Source organism: Lampris incognitus, chromosome 3 (assembly GCF_029633865.1).
Source record: "Lampris incognitus isolate fLamInc1 chromosome 3, fLamInc1.hap2, whole genome shotgun sequence".
NCBI classification, from domain to species: domain Eukaryota; kingdom Metazoa; phylum Chordata; class Actinopteri; order Lampriformes; family Lampridae; genus Lampris; species Lampris incognitus.
In genome coordinates, this window is record NC_079213.1 from 60,351,885 (window position 1) to 60,363,098 (window position 11,214).

Below are 11,214 nucleotides of genomic sequence, written 5' to 3' on the forward strand. Positions count from 1 at the left end.
TTGTTCCTTTCTCTCTGTCTGTTCCTCTCTCTCTGTCTGTTCATCTCTCTCTGTCTGTTCCTCCCTCTCTATCTGTTCCTCTCTCTCTGTCTGTTCCTCTCTCTGTTCCTCTCTCTCTGTCTGTGCCTCTCTCTCTATCTGTTCCTCTCTCTCTATCTGTTCCCCACTCTCTATCTGTTCCTCTCTCTCTATCTGTTCCTCTCTCTCTATCTGTACCTCTCTCTCTATCTGTTCCTCTCTCTCTGTCTGTTCCTCTCTCTCTATCTGTTCCTCTCTATATCTGTTCCTCTCTCTCTATCTGTTCCTCTCTCTCTATCTGTTCCTCTCTCTCTATTTGTTCCTATCTCTCTATCTGTACCTCTCTCTCTCTGTGTTCCTCTCTCTCTGTCTGTTCCTCTGTCTCTATCTGTTCGTCTCTATATCTGTTCCTCTCTCTCTATCTGTTCCTCTGTCTCTATCTGTTCCCCCTTTCTATCCGTTCCTCTCTCTCTATCTGTTCCTCTCTCTCTATATGTCCCTCCCTCTCTGTCTGTCCCTCTCTCTCTGTCTGTTCCTCTCTCTTTGTCTGTTCCTCTCTCTCTGTTCCTCTCTCTCTGTCTGTGCCTCTCTCTCTATCTGTTCCTCTCTCTCTTTATCTGTTCCTCTCTCTATATATGTTCCTCTCTCTCTGTCTGTTCCTCTCTCTCTATCTGTTCCTCTCTCTATCTGTTCCTCTCTCTCTATCTGTTCTTCTCTCTCTATCTGTTCCTCTCTCTGTCTGTTCCTCTCTCTCTATCTGTTCCTCTCTCTATCTGTTCCTCTCTCTATCTGTTACTCTCTCTCTGTCTGTTCTTTTCTCTCTGTTCCTCTCTCTCTGTCTGTTCCTCTCTCTCTATCTGTTCCTCTCTCTCTTTATCTGTTCCTCTCTCTCTATCTGTTCCTCTCTCTCTATCTGTTCCTCTCTCTATCTGTTCCTCTCTCTCTGTCTGTTCTTTTCTCTCTGTTCCTCTCTCTCTATCTTTTCCTCTCTCTCTATCTATTCCTCTCTCTCTATTTGTTCCTCTCTCTCTATCTGTTCCTCTCTCTCTATCTGTTCCCCCTTTCTATCTGTTCCTCTCTCTCTATCTCTTCCTCTCTCTCTATCTGTACCTCTCTCTCTCTCTGTTCCTCTCTCTCTAACTGTCCCTCCCTCTCTGTCTGTTCCTCTCTCTCCATCTGTTACTCCCTCTCTGTCTGTTCCTCTCTCTGTCTGTTCCTCTCTCTCTATCTGTTCATCTCTCTCTATCTGTTCCTCTCTCTCTATTTGTTCCTCCCTCTCTGTCTATTCCTCTCTCTCTCTCTGTTCCTCTCTCTCTCTCTGTTCCACTCTTTCTATCTGTTCCCCCCTCTCTATCTGTTCCTCTCTCTCTTTATCTGTTCCTGTCTCTCTGTCTGTTCCTCTCTCTCTGTGCCTTTCTCTCTATCTGTTCTTCTCTCTCTGTCTGTTCCTCTCTCTCTGTCTGTTCCTCTCTCTCTGTGCCTCTCTCTCTATCTGTTCTTCTCTCTCTATCTGTTCCCCACTCTCTATATGTTCCTGTCTCTCTATCTGTTCCTCTCTCTCTATCTGTACCTCTCTCTCTCTCTGTTCCTCTCTCTATCTGCCCCTCCCTCTCTGTCTGTTCCTCTCTCTCTATCTGTTCCTCTCTCTCTGTCTGTTCCTCTCTCTCTGTCTGTGCCTCTCTCTCTATCTGTTCCTCTCTCTCTATCTGTTCCCCACTCTCTATCTGTTCCTCTCTCTCTATCTGTTCCTCTCTCTCTATCTGTACCTCTCTCTCTCTCTGTTCCTCTCTCTCTGTCTGTTCCTCTCTCTCTATCTGTTCCTCTCTATATCTGTTCCTCTCTCTCTATCTGTTCCTCTCTCTCTATCTGTTCCTCTCTCTCTATTTGTTCCTCTCTCTCTATCTGTACCTCTCTCTCTCTGTGTTCCTCTCTCTCTGTCTGTTCCTCTCTCTCTATCTGTTACTCTCTATATCTGTTCCTCTCTCTCTATCTGTTCCTCTCTCTCTATCTGTTCCTCTCTCTCTATTTGTTCCTCTCTCTCTATCTGTTGCTCTCTCTCTATCTGTCCCTCCCTCTCTGTCTGTCCCTCTCTCTCTGTCTGTTCCTCTCTCTCTGTCTGTTCCTCTGTCTCAGTTCCTCTCTCTTTGTCTGTGCCTCTCTCTCTATCTGTTCCTCTCTGTCTTTATCTGTTCCTCTCTCTCTATCTGTTCCTCTCTCTCTGTCTGCTCCTCTCTCTCTATCTGTTCCTCTCTCTATCTGTTCCTCTCTCTATCTGTTCCTCTCTCTCTATCTGTTCCTCTCTCTCTATCTGTTCCTCTCTCTGTCTGTTCCTCTCTCTCTATCTGTTCCTCTCTCTATCTGTTCCTCTCTCTATCTGTTCCTCTCTCTCTGTCTGTTCTTCTCTCTCTGTTCCTCTCTCTCTGTCTGTTCCTCTATCTCTATCTGTTCCTCTCTCCCTTTATCTGTTCCTCTCTCTCTATCTGTTCCTCTCTCTCTATCTTTTCCTCTCTCTATCTGTTCCTCTCTCTATCTGTTCCTCTCTCTCTGTCTGTTCTTCTCTCTCTGTTCCTCTCTCTCTATCTTTTCCCCTCTCTCTGTCTGTTCCTCTCTCTCTATCTGTTCCTCTGTCTCTGTCTGTTCCTCTCTCTCCATCTGTTACTCCCTCTCTGTCTGTTCCTCTCTCTGTCTGTTCCTCTCTCTCTATCTTTTCCTCTCTCTCTATCTGTTCCTCTCTCTCTATCTGTCCCTCCCTCTCTGTCTGTTCCTCTCTCTGTGTCTGTTCCTCTCTCTCTATCTTTTCCTCTCTCTCTATCTGTTCCTCTCTCTCTATCTGTTCCTCCCTCTCTGTCTGTTCCTCTCTCTCTCTCTGTTCCCCCCCTCTCTCTCTGTTCCACTCTTTCTATCTTTTCCTCTCTCTATCTTTTCCTCTCTCTCTATCTGTTCCTCTCTCTCTGTCTGTTCCTCTCTCTCTGTGCCTCTCTCTCTATCTGTTCTTCTCTCTCTATCTGTTCCTCTCTCTCTGTCTGTTCCTCTCTCTCTGTGCCTCTCTATCTGTTCTTCTCTCTCTATCTCTTCCCCACTCTCTATCTGTTCCTCTCTCTCTATCTGTTCCTCTCTCTCTATCTGTACCTCTCTCTCTCTCTCTGTTCCTCTCTCTCTATCTCTCCCTCCCTCTCTGTCTGTTCCTCTCTCTCTATCTGTTCCTCTCTCTGTGTCTGTTCCTCTCTCTCTATCTGTTCCTCTCTGTATCTGTTCCTCTCTCTCTATCTGTTCCTCTCTGTCTTTCTGTTCCTCTCTCTCTGTTCCTCTCTCTCTATCTGGTCCTCTCTCCCTGTCTGTTCCTCTTTCTCTATCTGTTCCTCCCTCTCTGTCTGTTCCTCTCTCTCTGTCTGTTCCTCTCTCTCTATCCGTTCCTCTCTCTCTATCTGTTCCTCTCTCTCTGTCTGTTCCTCTCTCTCTATTTGTTCCTCTCTCTCTATCTGTTCCCTTCTCTTTCTATCTGTTCCTCTCTCTATCTGTTCCTCTCTCAATGTGTTCCTCTCTCTCTGTTTTTTCCTCTCTCCCTGTTCCTCTCTCTCTATCTGTTCCTCTCTCTCTGTCTTTTCCTCTCTCTCTATCTGTTCCTCTCTCTCTCTGTTCCCCTCTCTCTATCTGTTCCTCTCTCTCTCTCTGTTCCTCTCTCTCTATCTGTTGCCCTCACTCTATCTGTTCCTCTCTCTATCTGTTCCTCTCTCTCTATCTGTTCCTCTCTCTCTTTCTGTTCTTCTCTCTCTGTTCCTCTCTCTCTATTTGTTCCTTTCTCTCTGTCTGTTCCTCTCTCTCTGTCTGTTCATCTCTCTCTGTCTGTTCCTCCCTCTCTATCTGTTCCTCTCTCTCTGTCTGTTCCTCTCTCTCCATCTGTTCCTCTCTCTCTGTCTGTTCCTCTCTCTCTATCTGTTCCTCTCTCTCTATCTGTTCCTCTCTCTCTATTTGTTCCTCCCTCTCTGTGTGTTCCTCTCTCTCTCTCTGTTCCTCTCTCTCTCTCTCTGTTTGTCTGTTCCTCTCTCTCTGTTCCTCTCTCTCTGTCTGTGCCTCTCTCTCTATCTGTTCCTCTCTCTCTTTATCTGTTCCTCTCTCTCTATATGTTCCTCTCTCGCTGTCTGTTCCTCTCTCTCTATCTGTTCCTCTCTCTATCTGTTCCTCTCTCTATCTGTTCCTCTCTCTCTATCTGTTCTTCTCTCTCTAACTGTTCCTCTCTCTGTCTGTTCCTCTCTCTCTATCTGTTCCTCTCTCTATCTGTTCCTCTCTCTATCTGTTACTCTCTCTCTGTCTGTTCTTCTCTCTCTGTTCCTCTCTCTCTGTCTGTTCCTCTCTCTCTATCTGTTCCTCTCTCTCTTTATCTGTTCCTCTCTCTCTATCTGTTCCTCTCTCTCTATCTGTTCCTCTCTCTATCTGTTCCTCTCTCTCTGTCTGTTCTTTTCTCTCTGTTCCTCTCTCTCTATCTTTTCCTCTCTCTCTATCTATTCCTCTCTCTCTATTTGTTCCTCTCTCTCTATCTGTTCCCCCTTTCTATCTGTTCATCTCTCTCTATCTCTTCCTCTCTCTCTATCTGTACCTCTCTCTCTCTCTGTTCCTCTCTCTCTAACTGTCCCTCCCTCTCTGTCTGTTCCTCTCTCTCTATCTGTTCCTCTCTTTCTGTCTGTTCCTCTCTCTCCATCTCTTACTCCCTCTCTGTCTGTTCCTCTTTCTCTATCTGTTCCTCCCTCTCTATCTGTTCCTCTCTATATCTGTTCCTCTCTCTCTATCTGTTCCTCTCTCTCTATCTGTTCCTCTCTCTCTATTTGTTCCTCTCTCTCTATCTGTTCCTCTGTCTCTATCTGTTCCCCCTTTCTATCCGTTCCTCTCTCTCTATCTGTTCCTCTCTCTCTATCTGTCCCTCCCTCTCTGTCTGTCCCTCTCTCTCTGTCTGTTCCTCTCTCTTTGTCTGTTCTTCTCTCTCTGTTCCTCTCTCTCTGTCTGTTCCTCTCTCTCTATCTGTTCCTCTCTCTCTTTATCTGTTCCTCTCTCTCTGTCTGTTCCTCTCTCTCCATCTGTTACTCCCTCTCTGTCTGTTCCTCTCTCTGTCTGTTCCTCTCTCTCTATCTGTTCATCTCTCTCTATCTGTTCCTCTCTCTCTGTCTGTTCTTTTCTCTCTGTTCCTCTCTCTCTATCTTTTCCTCTCTCTCTATCTATTCCTCTCTCTCTATTTGTTCCTCTCTCTCTATCTGTTCCTCTCTCTCTATCTGTTCCCCCTTTCTATCTGTTCCTCTCTCTCTATCTCTTCCTCTCTCTTTATCCGTACCTCTCTCTCTCTCTGTTCCTCTCTCTCTAACTGTCCCTCCCTGTCTGTCTGTTCCTCTCTCTCTATCTGTTCCTCTCTCTCTGTCTGTTCCTCTCTCTCCATCTGTTACTCCCTCTCTGTCTGTTCCTCTCTCTGTCTGTTCCTCTCTCTCTATCTGTTCATCTCTCTCTATCTGTTCCTCTCTCTCTATTTGTTCCTCCCTCTCTGTCTGTTCCTCTCTCTCTCTCTGTTCCTCTCTCTCTCTCTCTGTTCCACTCTTTCTATCTGTTCCCCCCTCTCTATCTGTTCCTCTCTCTCTATCTGTTCCTGTCTCTCTGTCTGTTCCTCTCTCTCTGTGCCTCTCTCTCTATCTGTTCTTCTCTCTCTGTCTGTTCCTCTCTCTCTGTCTGTTCCTCTCTCTCTGTTCCTGTCTCTCTATCTGTTCCTCTCTGTCTTTCTGTTCCTCTCTCTCTGTTCCTCTCTCTCTATCTGGTCCTCTCTCCCTGTCTGTTCCTCTTCCTCTATCTGTTCCTCCCTCTCTGTCTGTTCCTCTCTCTCTATCTGTTCCTCTCTCTCTATCTGTTCCTCTCTCTCTATCTGTTCCTCTCTCTCTATTTGTTCCTCTCTCTCTATCTGTTCCCTTCTCTTTCTATCTGTTCCTCTCTCTATCTGTTCCTCTCTCAATGTGTTCCTCTCTCTCTGTTTTTTCCTCTCTCCCTGTTCCTCTCTCTCTATCTGTTCCTCTCTCTCTGTCTGTTCCTCTCTCTCTATCTGTTCCTCCCTCTCTGTCTGTTCCTCTCTCTCTATCTGTTCCCCTCTCTCTATCTGTTCCTCTCTCTCTCTCTGTTCCTCTCTCTCTATCTGTTCCTCCCTCTCTGCCTGTTCCTCTCCCTCTGTCTGTTCCCTTCACTCTATCTGTTCCTCTCTCTATCTGTTCCTCTCTCTCTATCTGTTCCTCTCTCTCTTTCTGTTCTTCTCTCTCTGTTCCTGTCTCTCTCTCTCTGTTCCACTCTTTCTATCTGTTCCCCCCTCTCTATCTGTTCCTCTCTCTCTATCTGTTCCTGTCTCTCTGTCTGTTCCTCTCTCTCTGTGCCTCTCTCTCTATCTGTTCTTCTCTCTCTGTCTGTTCCTCTCTCTCTGTCTGTTCCTCTCTCTCTGTTCCTGTCTCTCTATCTGTTCCTCTCTGTCTTTCTGTTCCTCTCTCTCTGTTCCTCTCTCTCTATCTGGTCCTCTCTCCCTGTCTGTTCCTCTTCCTCTATCTGTTCCTCCCTCTCTGTCTGTTCCTCTCTCTCTGTCTGTTCCTCTCTCTCTCTCTGTTCCTCTCTCTCTCTCTCTGTTCCACTCTTTCTATCTGTTCCCCCCTCTCTATCTGTTCCTCTCTATCTATCTGTTCCTGTCTCTCTGTCTGTTCCTCTCTCTCTGTGCCTCTCTCTCTATCTGTTCTTCTCTCTCTGTCTGTTCCTCTCTCTCTGTCTGTTCCTCTCTCCCTGTTCCTGTCTCTCTATCTGTTCCTCTCTGTCTTTCTGTTCCTCTCTCTCTGTTCCTCTCTCTCTATCTGGTCCTCTCTCCCTGTCTGTTCCTCTTCCTCTATCTGTTCCTCCCTCTCTGTCTGTTCCTCTCTCTCTGTCTGTTCCTCTCTCTCTATCTGTTCCTCTCTCTCTATCTGTTCCTCTCTCTCTATCTGTTCCTCTCTCTCTATTTGTTCCTCTCTCTCTATCTGTTCCCTTCTCTTTCTATCTGTTCCTCTCTCTATCTGTTCCTCTCTCAATGTGTTCCTCTCTCTCTGTTTTTTCCTCTCTCCCTGTTCCTCTCTCTCTATCTGTTCCTCTCTCTCTGTCTGTTCCTCTCTCTCTATCTGTTCCTCCCTCTCTGTCTGTTCCTCTCTCTCTATCTGTTCCCCTCTCTCTATCTGTTCCTCTCTCTCTCTCTGTTCCTCTCTCTCTATCTGTTCCTCCCTCTCTGCCTGTTCCTCTCCCTCTGTCTGTTCCCTTCACTCTATCTGTTCCTCTCTCTATCTGTTCCTCTCTCTCTATCTGTTCCTCTCTCTCTTTCTGTTCTTCTCTCTCTGTTCCTGTCTCTCTATTTGTTCCTCTCTCTGTGTCTGCTCCTCTCTCTCTGTCTGTTGCTCTCTCTCTCTCTGTTCCTCCCTCTCTATCTGTTGCTCTCTCTCTATCTGTTCCTCTCTCTATCTGTTCCTCTCTCTTTGTCTGTTCCTCTCTCTCTATCTGTTCCTCTCTCTCTATCTGTTCCTCTCTCTATATCTGTTCCTCTCTCTCTATGTGTTCCTCTCTCTCTATCTGTTCCCCCTCTCTGTATCTGTTCCTCTCTCTCTGTGTGTTCCTCTCTCTCTATCTATTCCCCCTCTCTGTATCTGTTCCTCTCTCTCTATCTGTTCGTCTCTCTCTGTATCTGTTCCTCTCTCTCTGTCTGTTCCTCTCTATCTGTTCCTCTCTCTCTATTTGTTCCTGTCTCTCTATCTGTTCCTCTCTCTCTATCTGTCCCCCTCTCTCTATTTGTTCCTCTCTCTCTATCTGTTCCTGTCTCTCTATCTGTTCCTCTCTCTGTCTTTTTCTGTCTTACAAATTCAAATGTGCTTTTATTAGCATGACAAATATACATTTGTATTGCAAAGCATGTTCACATGAAGGACAATAGGAGTGCACCAGTACACAACACATATACACAACACACCAACGCACAACACATATACACCAACACACCAACAGACAACACATATACACCAACACATCAACACACAACACATACACACCAACACATAACACATATACACCAGCACATCAACACACAACACATATAGACCAACACATATACATAACAACTTACACAGCTGCGTCATGGCAACAAGATCCTGTGTGACTGCATGTGTGTGAATTTGTTCGTCTCTGCATGTGTGTGTGTGTGTGTGTGTGTGTGTGTGTGTGTGTGTGTGTGTGTGTGTGTGTGTGTGTGTGTGTGTGTGTGTGAGAGAGAGTGTTCACATAAGGTCTCTCTCTCTCTCTGCCCCCCCTCTCTCTGCCGCCCCCCCTCCAGGTCACTGTGTCTGGCTTTGGAGGTGATGAGCTGAGCAGTCGGTCGTCCTGAGCTGTCCGGTGTCAGACATGCTGCACCCCGACAGGAGCTCCAGAGCCGCCGCCTCTAAGAAGGAGCCCAAGAGGGGGGCGCTGCGCCCACACAGCCTGCCCTCCCCGGCGCTGTGCTGCGCCTGTGGCTTGTGCATCATGCTGGCCGGCGTCAACATCACCCTGGTGGGTGCGTTTGCAGTTGGCACCCTGGTGCCCACCATCAACCCCCCGACCATCATTGGCCCGGTGCTCCTGCTGGTTGCCCTGGCCTTCTTCCTGGCGTGCTGCATGTTCAGCAGGCGGCCCCCGGCGCAGGCCGCGTGCAGGGCCAAGGCCGGGGAGGGCTGGGGGCTTATGCGGATGGGGGCAGCGGCGTTCGAGATGGAGACGAGTGAGCACACCCTGCAGGACACCACGGCGGTTCAGCTCAGCCCCACCAACTCTGCCAGCTCCTCGCACAAGTCGAGTTCCAACCGCGGGGAGAACCCGCTGTCCGGGGGCGCCGCGGGGCTCTCCCGGCGTGACCTCTCCCCGGCGTGACCTCCCCCCGGCGTGACCTCTCCCCGGTGTGACCACTGAGGGAGAACAAGACGTAGCAACCGAATTACCGTGCTCATCACACACACTCACACACACACACACACACACACACACACACACACACACACACACACACACACACACACACACACACACACACACACACACACGCACCCTGTGAGCGAGGGGGCAGATGAAGGTTTGTGTTACCTTTACGCACATTTATCCGAACCCAAACCATAAGCTGCGCATGTGCGGTAACACGTGGTAGGAGCACTCCGCAGGCAGCGTACAGTGTTAGAAACCTTTCCACAGAAGCTTGTGTCATTTATTTGTATGACGACTAATGACGGGAGATGATTATTGTTGTTGTCGATGGGCTGTCTGCTAGGTTGTACTTGTGTTGTGAAAAGTAATAGAATGAATGTTTAACCTGTTGGTAAACTGTACAATAATGCTGCCCATCAGGTAGGCTACATGATGATGTTAGAGGACTGACAGGTCTGAGTGCCTGTTTTATGTACGTCTGGCTAAGGGCCATCTTCATACAAACAATTACTATAGAGGCTAATTTGCGTAAAATTCTGTTTCTTGAATATAGTTTGTGCTCTTTACCCCTGTGCCTTGGAAACACGATGGGGGGGGGGGTCCTCAGCTGGGCTGCTGCAGGCCATGCAGGCTGCATGCCATGCAGGCTGCAGGTAGGCTTCAGGCCATGCAGGCTGCAGGTAGTCTGCATGCCATGCAGGTTGCAGGTAGGCTGAATGTCATGCATGCTGCATGCCATACAGGCTGCAGGTCTCACAGGCTGCAGGCCATGCAGGCTGCAGGTCATGCAGGCTGTTTTTCTGTGAGACCAGCTATTGGCCATGGTCTTTCATCCCCACTGAAGACAGAGTGTGTGGTGTTCTGATGCTGTTTGGATCTGCTAGTACAAAGTACACACGGGCCTTGTTAACACGAGTATTCCACCATGAAACAAGAGTATTCCCTCATGTTGTCTTTCATCTATGCTAAAACAAGGAACTATTGATGCTGCAAAGTGTACTTGGCATAGTATTAGATTCCTAACTGGACCCAGCTTGATTATGGGCACAAGCTTTATCTCAACACATCTTTTTTATCTTGTCAGAACTACAAATCTTGACGTTTTCCCACCATTGAACGGTTGTGCTTCATGTGCAGTAGTGATTCAGTCATAAGTGAATATGTGTTTGAGGCAGCTTTGATTCACAAATAAAACCCAGACCTTGATGTTCCCTTGTGCTCTGTTTCTACCGGTTGAAAACAACGCAGTGCATTCTGGGTAGAACCCTGCAGGACCGACAAGCCTGCATGGAGTTTATTGGTGCTGAACACACAGGAGCGGACCCACAAAAGCCCAACACACAGGCGTCAGGCTGGATAAGAGACACACACAGGATATGAGGATGATTGGCTCTTATCAGTGCAGACAGCACCTCCCTGCTTGTCCATCACTTGGCGTCCCACCCGGCCGGCAGCCGCTGGCAAACACACCCCGGTGTTTGCTCATCGTTACACATCTGACGTAGCAGCAACACACTCTGACCCCACACACTGTTTAACAAACATTACTCACCGCTGCTCACTCCGCGTCATTTGATTTTTTTTCTGTCTGTCTGTGGGGATCCATCCATCCGTCCGTCCGTCCATCCGTCCGTCCGTCCCTCTGTCCGTCCATCCGTCCATCCGTCTATCCATCCCTCCATCTGTCCGTCCATCCGTCCGTCCATCCATTCGTCCGTCCGTCCATCCGTTCGTCCGTCCGTCTGTCCATCCGTCCGTCCATCCATCCATCCATCCATCCATTATCCAAGCTGCGTCACGGGATACTGGAGCCTATCCCAGCAGTCATTGGGCGGCAGGTGGAGAGACACCCTGGATGGCCGCCAGGCCATCACAGGGCCGCCACACGCACACACACACACACACACACACACACACACACACACACACACACACACACACACACACACACACACACACACACACACACACACACACACACACACACACTATCACACCTAGGGACAGTGTAGTACGGCCGAGTCACCTGACTACATGTCTTTGGACTGTGGGAGGAAACCCAGCAGACACGAGGAGAACATGCAGACTCCTCACTTTGTGCTTTGCGGAAATTTGGCTGTTTGGATCAAAACCGGCGCCCCGGTGGCTCACCTGGTAGAGCGTGTACCAGTCATAAGGCTGAGTCCTTACCGCAGCCACCTGGGTTCAAATCCAGCTCGGGCCTTT

At 48.3% G+C, this 11,214-nt stretch overlaps 1 protein-coding gene across 1 annotated transcript; it reads left to right on the plus strand.

Moving 5' to 3' along the window:
• The first annotated feature begins 8,436 nt into the window (after positions 1-8,436).
• Positions 8,437-8,940, plus strand: tmem275a (transmembrane protein 275a). The gene has a single exon (XM_056276753.1). The coding sequence runs from the start codon at positions 8,437-8,439 to the stop codon at positions 8,938-8,940; it is 504 nt and encodes a 167-aa protein (XP_056132728.1).
• Positions 8,941-11,214: the final 2,274 nt, after the last annotated feature.